A 13109-nucleotide genomic window follows, 5' to 3' on the forward strand; every position below is an offset into this window, starting at 1 on the left:
GGTCATTTTGATTAGCTCAGTATGAAAAGAGCTTTCCTGGAGTATTTCATTCCCTGATAGTGCAGCCAAAGCAAACAATCAACTATGGCTGGCAAGGCATTGTCAAAATATCACAAAATTGTGGACAGGCACAAGTCAGATGGATACAAAAAAATGTCAAATGCTTAGAAGCACAGCAAAGTATATTATTAAGAAATGGAAGGTATTTGGTACAACACAGACCCTCCCTTGATCAGGACCTCGCTCCAAACTGGGTCAAGGAGCCAGGAGGAAACTTGTCAGATAGGCTACTAAGAGGCCTACAGCAAATCTTAAGCAGATGCAGACATTTATGACACAGAGTGGTCATTGTGTGCATGTGACAATAATATCACAAATTATCCACAAATGTGGTTTGTATGGGAGGGAAAAGAAAGGCCACATGCAGTCACGACTGAGCTTTGCCAAAATGCACCTTTAAGATTCTGAGGCCGCATGAAAAAAGGTGTTATGGTCAGATGAGACTAAAATTTAATTATTTTGCCTTAACATCAAACAATATGTCTGGCAGAAATCCAATACAGCTCACCATCCAAGTCTGGATGTGCAAAGTTAGTAGAGACATATCCCAAAGATATAAAGGCTGTAATTAAAGCAAAAGAAGGTGGTTCAACAAAAAAACTGACACAGTAAATCTATATAAATTTTTTTATGACATGTTGGTGTTATATCTTTCAGTTGGGTGTTATAAGTTGCACTGAGTTGAGTAAATACAGCTGGATAAAACAAAACAGTGTCTGTCTCCACTTCAGGCTGCAAAGCAACAAAATTTGATTATTTTAAAGGGGGGTGATTCTTTTCTATACCCACTGTACTGTATATGCAGTGTATTGCCTAGGCCTAAACCACAAAGTGATATTTGTTTTTGTTATTACTGTGCAGTAACAAGCAAATTTGAAAGGTTGCAAGGATCTCTCTTATAAACAACCCTTCCTAGTTCTTTTAACCCCCCCCCAAAAAAAAAAAATGGATCTTGTATATTTCAGTTTTTATAGTGCTCACCATCAGACAGCAGAGTAATAGGGATATGTATTTTCTTAGTAGTGTGATCACGAGTCACTTGTGTCATTTAGGCTTTGTCCTGGATTAACAATCAAACCCCTATAGGCACCAGAATTATATGTCAAAACTTTCTGTGCCTAGGCCTAAACCACAACGTGATATTTGTTTTTGTTATTACTGTGCAGCAACAAGCAAATGTGACAGGTTGCGTTGATTTCTCTGATAAAAAAAAACCCATCCCAGTTCTATTACCCCCCCCCCAAAAAAAAAAAAAATGGATCTTGTATTTTTCAGTTTTTATAGTGCTCACTATCAGACAGCAGAGTAATTGGGATTTGTATTTTCTCAGTAGTGTGATCAAGAGTCACTTGGGTAATTTATCATGAATTAACAATCAATCTCTGTAGACACCAGAATTATATGACACAACTTTTTGTGGTTTTGAATTGAGTATACAATGGTTAGAACCCCTGTTTGGTTTTTATTGCAGACTGTGTTCCCACCATGGTGATTAAACGTCTTTATTTCTCCTAGTGATCACTGTCACTGGAACTGGAAGACAGTGAAAATTTAATCGGGATTCGAACCTTGTTTTAGTGTTAGCTCTCTAAGAAGGGAATTGTCTCACATTTGATGTACAGTATCTCACAAAAGTGAGTACATCCCTCACATTTTTGTAAATATTTTATTGTATCTTTTCATGTGACAATACTAAAGAAATTACATTTTGCTACAATGTAAAGTAGTGAGCATACAGCTGGTATAACATTGTAAATTTTCTGTCCCCTCAAAATAACTCAACATACAGTAAATAATATCTAAACCTCTGGCAACAAAAGTGAGTAAACCCCTAAGTGTAAATGTCCAAAGTGACAATGTTTTGTGTGGCCACCATTATTTTCCACCACTGCCTTAACCCTCCTGGGCCTTTACCAGAGCTTCACAGGTTGCCACTGGAGTCCTCTTCCACTTCTCCATGACGACATCACAGAGCTGGTGGATGTTAGAGACCATGAGCTCCTCCACCTTCCATTTGAGGATGCCCCAAAGATGCTCAATAGGGTTTAGGTATGGAGACATGCTTAGCCAGTCCATCACCTTTACCCTTAGCTTCTTTAGCAAGACAGTGGTCATCCTGGAGGTGTGTTTGGGGTCATTATCATGTTGGTATACTGCCATGTGGTCCAGTCTCCAAAGGGAGGGGATCATGCTCTACTTTAGTATGCCACAGTACATGTTGGCATTCATGGTTCCCTCAATGAAGATGTAGCTCCCCTCTGCTGGCAGCTCTCATGCAGCCCCAGACCATGACACTCCCCCACCATGCTTGACTGTAGGCAAGACACACTTGTCTTTGTACTCCTCACCTGGTTGCTGCCACACATGCTTGACACCATCTCAAACAAAATAAGTTTATCTTGGTCTCATCAGACCACAGGACATGGTTTCAGTAATCCATTTCCTTAGTCTTCTTGTCTTCAGCAAACTGCTTGCGGGCTTTCTTGTTTATCATGTTTAGAAAAGGCTTCCCTCTGGGATGAAAGCCATGCAGACCAATTTGATGTAGCATGCGGTGTATGGTCTAAGCACTGACAAGGTGACCCCCCCTCCTACCCCTTCAACCTCTGCAGCAATGCTGGCAGCACTCATACATTTATTTCCCAAAGACAACCTCTGGATATGACGCTGAGCACGTGCACTCAACTTATTTGTTCGACCATGGCGAGGCCTGTTCTAAGTGGAACCTGTCCTGTTAAACCACTGTATTATCTTGGGCACCATGCTGCAGCTCAGTTTCAGGGTCTTGGCAATCTTCTTATAGCCTAGGCCATCTTTATGTATAGCAATAATTCTTTTTTTCAGATCCTCAGAGAGTTATTTGCCATGAGGTGTCATGTTGAACTTCCAGTGACCAGTATGAGTGAGTGAGAGCGATAACACCAAATTTAACACACCTGCTCCCCATTCACACCTGAGACTTTGTAACACTAACAAGTTACATGACACCGAGGTGGGAAAATGGCTAATTGGGCCCAATTTGGAAATTTTGACTTTTCACTTTTGTTGCCAGCAGTTTAGCCATTAATGGCTTTGTGTTGAGTTATTTGGAGAGGACAGCAAATTTACACTGTTATACAAGCTTTACACTCACTACTTTACACTGTAGTAAAGTGTCATTTCTTCAGTGTTGTCACATGAAAAAATATATTAAAATATTTACAAAAATGTGAGGGGTGTACTCACTTTTCTGAGATACTGTATGTCCTCTGACTTCCTTTTGTGTCTACAGTACAAGGAAAACCATTTTATTCATTCCCTACTCTCTACAAAACAAAAATGGTTGGTGTTAGATACAATTTAAGTAAAAAAAATGTATTTCTGGTGTTCCAGATAGAAAAAATAAATACTGATTAATCTGGACTCCTGGCTGCCAGCATATTTAGAAAGTGAACTAAAACAAACTGATTGCAAGGCTCAGCTGTCTGGAGTCACCCTGTGCCACTAAGGCAAAGAAAAGTTCTGGAAGATCTGTTTACATGACTGCCAATAATACATATAAAAATCAGCATTGATAAAATTGCAATATTTAAGGAAAGTGTCTCTCCAAACAGATAAACAAATAAAACTGTATATCTATCCGGTTTGTTCGGGTAATCACCAGCAACCAAGGGAAAGCAGTAGGTTATAGATATACAAAGGTATATCGGTTCCTGTTTTAAGAAACTGGGGGGTCTCCACCGGATCAAAACCACATTGTTGAAGGGAGATTACATGGTAACCATGGTACTCCTATCGCCTTAATGTACCTTATCATCAAAGCCAAATGTTTGATCCAGTCCCGTGACAGAGGTAATGGAATGCAAAAAGAGGGGGAGACCAGAACTCTAAGACTGTCACAAGGGTACACACAGGTAATAGTAGAAAGACTTTATTGAAAAAATTAAATAACAATAAATAATGCAAGAAAATACGTCCACCACCTCACAGATAAAAAATAAACAACGTTGTTATAAAGAAAAAGACCAGGATTGAAAAAGCACACATGCGTTGCCCTCTGCATTCACACGATCATTCAAATTGCATAAAGATGTCTGGTCAGTCTCAGATATAACCACTGAATAAAATATGCTGAAGGTCGTGTATCCTGTAAGGAAATCGCAGATTAGAGGCAGCAGCTTTTGTGGCACTGACGGTTCACCCTAGTGCTGATGCAAATAGAGCAAGGGAACTTCCACACTGACAGGTAACCCAATATAAATGGGCAGGTTCCAAGTGAAGAGCGGCCGTTCCAAAGGATAAACATATAGGAATTTGGAGAGGTGCACTGTAGTTCAATCTCAAAGCATTGGATATAAGTGGTGTCCACAAAATAGCAAGCAACTCAACCCCGTTGTCATGAGATATATCAGCAGACTGTCCTCATTCACTTTACTCTGGCCAAACAATGAAATGTACGGTTCAATTGAATTTCCCGCCATGTGGTGTATGACACTGACGGTTCACCCTACTACTGGTACAAGTAGAGCAAAGATTTTCCACATTGACAGGTAACCCGGCATAGATGGAAAAGTTCCAAGTAGAGAGCAATAATGCCAGAGAGTAGCAAGAAGTAAACGGGGGAGGTGTACTGTAGTTCAGTCCCAAAGCATTTGGTGTATGTAGTATCCACTGTGTAACTGGCAGCTCAGCCCCGTTGCTGGTAAAGTATATCAAATTACAGTCCTGTATGGGAGGGGGGAAATGTATAATAGACAGTTTCAGATGAGCAAAAAACAGATCGTACTGCAGCTAATGCATGGCTCAACCCAGTCAACCACTGTTCACTTGGTTCTGGTCAAAGACAGAGATGAACGGCTCAGTTCAGTTGAAAGTCCCACCAAGTCGGCTTGGTAAACTCCATAGTCAGCTGGATGAGTGTGCAGCCGTCATCCAATCCTATTGGTCAGCGTAAGGAATAACGTCCCACTGACATGTTTCGCTGGCCAATCAGGAGCTTCCTCAGAGCCTCTGGGAGCCCTTGGGATTTAACTACAGTGCACCTCCCCCACTTCCTATATGTTTATCCTTTGGAATGGCCGCTCTTCACTTGGAACCTGCCCATTTATATTGGGTTACCTGTCAGTGTGGAATTTCCCTTGCTCTATTTGCATCAGCACTAGGGGGAACTGTCAGTGCCACAACAGCTGTTGCCTCTAATCTGCGATTTCCTTACAGGATACACGACCTTCAGCATATTTCATTCAGCGGTTATATCTGAGACTGACCAGACATCTGTATGCAATTTGAATAATCGTGTGAATGCAGAGGACAATGCATGTGTGCTTTTCCAATCTTGGTCTTTTTATTTATAACAATATTGTTTATTTTTTATCTGTGAGGTGGTGAATGTATTTTCTTGTATTATTGGTGTTATTAAATTTTTTCAATAAAGCTTTTCTACTATTACCTGTGTGTCCCCTTGTGACAGTCTTATAGTTCTGGTCTCCCCCCACTTTTTGCGGTTCCTGTTTTAGCTTATGTTCCTCAACACGATTGGCTGACCACATGTGAACTGGGGCACTAAACAATAATCTGTTTTCTTGACCACATTGAAGTATGTCAGCACATCCCTGACCATAATGTAGCTGCTGGGCTTCATTATATTTTGCAACAACTATTAAATAGCAATTGCCAAATGTGCCTCACTTTGGATAGCAATTTTGCTGCATTCTCCAAAAAGTGGAGTAGGTAGTACTACCAACACTGTGGGTAGAACATCACTGCACACATTATAATTCTTGCAACTATAAGTTTTGAATAACATTGTATTGTTGTTTTATGCTGTATTATATTCCTTATTTGATACGATGACCAAAGTGTATAATATAGTGTATTACTAATCTGTATTGTTACCCCAAAGAAACATATTCTAAAGGGTGGATCTGGCCCAAACTGCCTTTCACTGGTGTCAAATTCCCAATGCATTCCTCATATCATAAAACAAAAAGATGGAGAATCCAATGGCGATAGATTGGCACCATCACTATGTTTTAGTGGAAACCGAAATACTAGTTTTGGTTTGCATTGGCCTATTAAATATTGCTGGTTAGCTACAATAAAATGTTAGGCTAAAGTAGCTAAAATAGAAAGCCTGTCTGCACTTGTATGTTTTTAAATTTAATAAATTAAGCAACCACTTAGTTAACAAAGCTTGTGTTTGCCTTGAGGCTTGTTATCCTTAAATGCTAGCTTAATATATGATAGAAAAATTGTGGTAATCGTTATAAATGTTGATTCAAAATTAAATAGGCCAGTGATTCAAATCAAACAGATGGTGGGTAGCTCCTTTTTTATGTTAACTTTAGTTTTCAAACTTGTTCTGTGAACCTGGCAGTGAAATATTCTACTTGTTTGCATTAGATGGATTGCAGTCAAATTACAATTCTATTAGATTACCTATGCAACCACACAATTTTTTGGCATCACAGTCATGTATAACTCAGATACTGTAACTGCATCCAACAACTGCAATTCCTAGAAGAAAGATGTAAAAAAACAAGAAAGGGCAATCTGATTAAAATGAACATTTCCCTAAGTTTTGTCTCCCTAGACCTAGGCTTTTGTTGGCTTTCCAAAAAATCCATGAATGAGTACTAGTATGCTTCCAGTTTCCATCAATATATTTATGTAACAGAAACAAAGCAATTCTTGGGGTTGGGAGCATTGCATTTAATAAACTGTCTTACCAATTTAATTTAAAGCAATCTGAAAGCAGTGACATACAGAGTGACAGCAAGAAACAGCGTTTGGATGACTCTATTACCCCCTGTCTCCTCCCTCCATGCATCTCTCCAATTCCTAATAGGACAACTAGCACTAAAGAGTGAGTTTGTTTTTCTTCCTAAATATGTGTTTTGAAAGTGTTTATTTGCATGTTATGGGGTAGTGTTTGCTCTATAAATTGTTTATAGTTTGTTATATTATGTTTTTTTTTTTTAATCTTTTTCTTAAATAAACTAATGGCAGTATGTTAGATTATTTGGGTATACCTTTTAGCCTGATTATAAATAGGGCATAATTGAAATAGATGTGGTATAAAAGTACAATAATTTACCTAACATCTAATGCATCCCATTATTTAAATTTTTGGTTAAAAATTGAAAAGCTAGGGTTTTTAAAAACAATCAGCTATTTTTGAACCTACATTAGAAAAAATACTGATAAAGTAAATATTATACACTGATTGGTGCACACACAGGCTCAAGGATATATGTAGATGTTTTGCTGCAATAGGCACACCTGAATGATGATGCCCCTTTAAACAATCTTTGTCATTTGTGTTGTCATTATTTTAAATAAACCTAAAGCCAAAATGCTCTGTTGGAGGCAGCATGCTGCCTGGGTTTTATGCACAATTGTACAGAGAAGGAGAAATGGTTTCATGTGATCTGAGTAATAAAGATTCTTCTGACTCCTTGCAACATCCCTTAAAACCCCTTAATCCTACAGTTCACTTGCTGAATTTGCCGAAGGTAGCCGGGAGAGGGAAACAAAATTCCCATAGTTTGTAACTTCTGGGTTTTAGTGCTGCCCCTCTACCCCTGATGGCCTGGACACTGGTCCACAAGTGTTCTTAAGGTGAATATGCCTGTGCCTATATTGACTTGTTAAACTGCTAGAAAAATGGATATCTAACACAATCATTTTTTTTTATTTTTGGCTAGACTTGAGTGTAGTAGGATAGAACCTTTGTCAGGTTTTTATTGCTTCATGTGGGGACAGAAAGTGGTGGGAATTTCAAAACTGTACAGTTGTCACTAAAAGTGGAGATTAGGGGAAATCTTGCAATGGGGATGACAACTGTCTAAGTGGTGATTTACCCTTACTTTGGGGAGGTTTCCAATCACTTTCTGCTTGGTCTGAAGAATATGATTGGAAAACTCTCCAACAAAGCACAGACAGCCAAAAAAATGTACAAGAATTAAAAACTTCCTCTACTTTATCCAAAAAAAAAGAAAAAATTGGTATTGATATAGTTTAAGGTTATATCAATGTAGTAAGAAGGATATTATTAAAATTGGCTACTGTTGTCTACAGTTGGTACTTGCGACACATTTTTAATCCAACTACTAAATATAATGTAGTACAGGGAATGATTCCATTGCCAGTAAAGATCTCTGACTAGTAAGAATTCACAGGCTGATAATTGTTATACATATTAAATACATTTTATTGTACACAAATGACATGCAGGTAATTGGCAGCTCTTTGCCTTTCATACATAAATCCACTGAAGGAAAGGCTGCTTCTTCAGCTTTATTAACTGTTTGTCGTTGCATTTCAATTAGAAAAACATGTTGGCAAATTAAGCCATTAAACATGTTTAATTATTCCAATAAATTCATTCACAATTGGTTATTATTGCAATTAAAACTCCATTTTTAGAGTAGTTACAGCCCAAAGCTAGCTAACAATCAGCTCAACGATATGTTACAATTAATGTCGACTAATGATGCTTTTCCTTTCATGAAAGGGAGAGGAAAGGTTTGTCACTTTTATAAATCACTGGGAGTGTTTAAATCTAGTTGGAGATAGTAAATGACAAATACACTTACAGTGCTGCATAGTCTGAGAGATCTTCAGACAGCCTCTTTCTCTTATACAGTATAAACATTGTTGGACACTATAGGAAAAAAAAAAGATCTAATAATATTACGTCAATAGCACTCAGACCTCCACCACACATGGGAGCAACGTTTTCAGTTCATCTGAGTTTTGAAACATTTTCACCATTCACCAATAGTTATGGGCTTAACGTTTGAGTCAAACCTAAGTTCTACTCTAACATTGGGTGTCCTTGTGTTTGCCAAACACACGAAAAAGTGGGACGCTTGGCAGGAAGTTTGCCCGCTGATGAGCGCCTCATAAAGCACTGTGCGATCGCAGTGCATTAAGTGCTTGTGATTGGCCAAAGCATGCACCTGACCTGTATGCTTCGGCCAATCACAGTACAATGTCCTGTCAGAGCCATGATTGGCCAAAGGCAGGGTGCCTTTAGCCAATCATTGAATTGGAGATTAGGCAGGGTGGTTAGTGGATTGTGCTTTCAAGTTTAATGCAGTCAGTGCAGTGTAGTGTAGGGCTGATTCTTCCTGTGTAACACAGTGTAGTGCAGTCAGTGTAGTGTAGTGCTGTGCTATTTCATCTTGTGTAACACAGTGTACTGCAGTCAGTGTAGTGTAGTGCTGTGCTGATTCATCTTGTGTAACACAGTGTACTGCAGTCAGTTTAGTGTAGTACCGTGCTGATTCATCTTGTGTAACACAAGGTACTGCACTCAATTTAGTGTAGTACTGTGTGGATTCTTGTGTAACACAGTGTAGTGCAGTCAGTGTAGTGCTGTGCTGTGATTCTTGTGTAACACAGTGTAGTGGGGCCACTGAAGTGTTGGTGTATACAACACGTCTGTGTCACCGCACTGATCCCATTTTTTTTGTTATGGATATATTTTCTTTTTTCAATATATATATATATATTGCAGCCTCAGGTTCTGTTGCTGAAATATTAGTACTCCGCCTTCAGTATCGTAGGTGCTAGTACGTCTGTGTCAGCAGTGATTTTTTTGTGGCGCAGCAGTACTAATTTTTTTAGGGCGTAATTGTTGTCCCCCCTTTTGCATCATAGGTGCTATTCCTTCTGCATCAGCAGGGGTTTTCTTTTTTTGGGCTTTATTAGGTTTTTCTTTATTAAAATAAAACTATAATAAAATGGTTTATAGTGCACCAAATACAAAAGTATTGCACCCAAGCACCATATTCCCTTCCCACGCGCTATAATAAAAAAGTTTTAGAAATCCTCCCCAAAAAATAAAAAAGAATAATAAAAAAGTTTAGTGTGCACCAAGCACAAAAGTATTGCACCCAAGCATCATATTTCCATCCCACATTCTATATTTAAAAGTTATAAAACCCCCCCAAAAATTCCCATTATGTCTGAAAGGCCAACAAGGAGAGGTAGACACTCACAGGCCACTAAACTATGGCAAGCAGTCTCTGTGTCCACAGTGAAAAATGGTGGTCGCGGACATGGTGCATCCTCTGCAGGTGGGGCACGCTTGTCCTTTTTTTCCAGTGCTGGCCGTGTTATTGAGCCACAACATGCAGAAGAGTTGGTGGGGTGGATAACTAAGCCGTCCTCATCCTCCTCATCCTCCGTCACCCAGGCTCATACTAGTTTGCCTTCCACCGTAGCTGCCAAAGCGGCCTTTTCCACAGGGTCCTTGTCCACAGCTACTCCTTCCGTTGCCTCACCATCATGCACGGAGGAGTCACCTGAATTATTCAATCATAGTGTCAGTTACATGATGCTGTAGAATGCACAACAATTTGAATGCTCTGATGTCGGTTCCTAGGTTGAGGAAGGGAATAACGTGAGCCTAGAGAGTGGGGGTGACAATGATGAACAAGAAACTAGCAGTCATGATCCAAAAGCTGCAGCATACTGACAAGTTTGCTCTAGTGACAAGGAGGGAGGGGATGATGAGGTCACTGACCGTACTTGGGTGCCTGAGAGAATAGAGTAGGAAAGTGAGGAGGAGGCAGAGCAACTCCAACGAGGCAGGATGTCCTTCAAGGGCAAGCTTAAGGGCAGCCATCCTATTACATCACATCACAGAGCTCCGCAGGTGCAGGGTGCTGCCAACTCCCCACTGACTTCCAAGGGTTCATTGGTGTGGGATTTTTTCAACACATGTGCAGCAGACCGCAGCATTGCTGTTTGCAATCTCTGTCTGAAGCGGATCAAGCGTGGCCAGAATACCAGCCACTTGAGCACCACATGCTTGACAAGACATATGATGACCTGCCATGCAGTCTGTTGGCAACAGCACCTGAAAGACCCACATCATAATAAAATGAAGACTTCTCCTTGCTCCTCATCTAGGATCTCTACGCCTACTATACCTCAAGTCCTCTCAAAAACCTGCACTGACAGGGATGATGGTATAGCAATGGGTGCCATAGGTACTTGCACCCAATCTGCTTGCAGTACACCACCTGTTGATTTGACCAGCAGGCAAATTTCGCTATCCCAGTTGCTGAACTGTGAAAAGAAATACTGTCCCAGCCATCCATATGCTTAGCATCTAAATGCTAGCTTGGCCAAATGGTGGGACCAAATCCCCATTTTTATTTATGGATTGTCTTCATATTTGATAGTCATTTCTTTTGCATGTGTGCGCTATTCTTTTTTAATATACATGTCGCTTGGTTCATAGCTGCACCAGCTTTAGAAATACATGTTCAGGGTTTGCTCCCCCAACTTTTTGCTTGCTCTTTACAACTGCTGCCTTTTTATCTGATAGATTATGCTCCCCTTTGTGAATTTGAAGAATGTGCTGTACCCCAGTGGAAGGTTCCAAAAATAAATTTATTTCACGTAAGGTCATTCTAGCTCTGTACCATCATGTGGAAGGAAATGTTGTAGCCTCGTTGGACAGAGTGATCAGCAGGAAGGTTCACATTACTGCTGACTCATGGTCCAGCAGGCATGGTCAGGGACGTTACATTTCCTTCATAGTGCACAGGGTAACTCTGCTGGCAGCTGGGAAGGATGCAGGACAGGGTTCAGTGCTGGAGCTTGTTCCGCCACCACACCTCCAAAACATTGGTGGTGATTCTGCCACAACTTTCTGCTCCACCCCTTCCTCTTCTTCTTCCTCTATGGCCTCTTCTGTTGAATTGTGCTCTGAACCAGCAGTGTTCCCTAAGCGTTCAAGGGGCTATACAAGCAGTCAGGCTAAAAGATGTCCTGCAGTGCTTCAGTTGGTCTGTCTAGGGGATAGGAACCACACTGGGGCAGAGATGCTGTCAGTTCTGCCGGGGCAGGCTTAGAGGTGGTTGACACCATGGCAGCTTGAGCCAGGAATGGTTGTATGCGACAATGGCACCAACCTTCTCTCCGCCCTCTGACAGGGACACTTGACACTTGTTCCATACTTGGCACATGTCCTGAATTTGGTGGTGCAGCATTTCTTGAACAGGTACTCAGGCTTACAAGATCTTCTGAGGCAGGCCAGAAAATTCTGTGGCCATTTCTGGTGGTCATACAATGCCAGTGCTTGGCTGGCTGGTATTCAACAGGAATTCATGCCCACCAACCACCTCATTTGTGACATGCTCACCAGGTGGAATTTAATATTGGCAATGCTGCAGCAGCTGCACATGCAGCAGAGGGCCATCAATGAGTACCTTTGTGAGTATGGCACAGGGACAGGCTCAGGGGAGCTTGGCTACTTTTCGCCACACCAGTAGCTGCTGATAAAAAATGCATGCACTGTCCTGTCACCATTTGAGGAGACCACAAGGATGGTGAGCGGCGACATGCGTGCATCAGTGACACTGTCCCTCTAGTCTTCCTGCTGGAGTACACACATTGTGGAATTATGGACAGGGCATTTGAGGTAGAACAGCGGGAGGAAGAGGAGGACTTCCTTTCTTCACAAGGCCCCCTTTATGCAGATAACTTTCCTGTGGGGCCACAAAACACACAGGAGGAAGAGGAGGAGAAAGAGGAGGAGGATTGTGGCAGCATGGATGTAGAGGATAACATACAGCAGTCTTCAAGGGATGGTTTTAATTCCCCAGAAACCCCAGGAGTTGTACATGGATGGGGAGAGGTTGCTCCTAACAATGTCATCCTTAGTGACCCAGAGGACTAAGAATCTCATGCCTCCTCAAACTTACGCTGCATAGGCTCCCTGATACTGCAAAGCCTGCCAAAGGACCCGAGGATTTGTGGTATCAAGGAGAAAGATCATTACTGGTTGGCAACCCTTCTTGATCCATTGATGAAATTGCAGAGCTCATCCTGCCTTCACAGAGCAGAGGATGAAACATCTTGAGGACGCCTTGAAGAAAAATTTGTGTAACACATTTCCAGACACTGGGAGGTAATCATTACCTAGACAACGTGTTTCTGAGGCTTTGTTTGGCTAAAGGAGGAGCGATGGAGAAGGCTGACCGATACCTTTAAACAATTCTTTGGTCCTCAGCACCCAGGGCTGTTAGGTTTAAGCAACTATCAGCAGC

General features: G+C 41.0%; 1 protein-coding gene across 1 annotated transcript in view; it reads left to right on the forward strand.

The window, feature by feature from the left end:
- Positions 1 to 13109, forward strand: part of AFF2 (ALF transcription elongation factor 2) — a 775685-nt gene that overhangs the window by 686302 nt on the left and 76274 nt on the right. Inside the window, exon 12 of the mRNA XM_082263635.1 lies at positions 6783 to 6904. Within this exon, the coding sequence (XP_082119761.1) occupies positions 6783 to 6904 (122 nt within the window). The remainder of the gene's footprint in view (positions 1 to 6782; positions 6905 to 13109) is intronic.

The sequence above is a fragment of the Pelophylax lessonae genome (genome assembly GCF_965119305.1).
Source record: "Pelophylax lessonae genome assembly, chromosome: 7".
Lineage (NCBI taxonomy): Eukaryota > Metazoa > Chordata > Amphibia > Anura > Ranidae > Pelophylax > Pelophylax lessonae.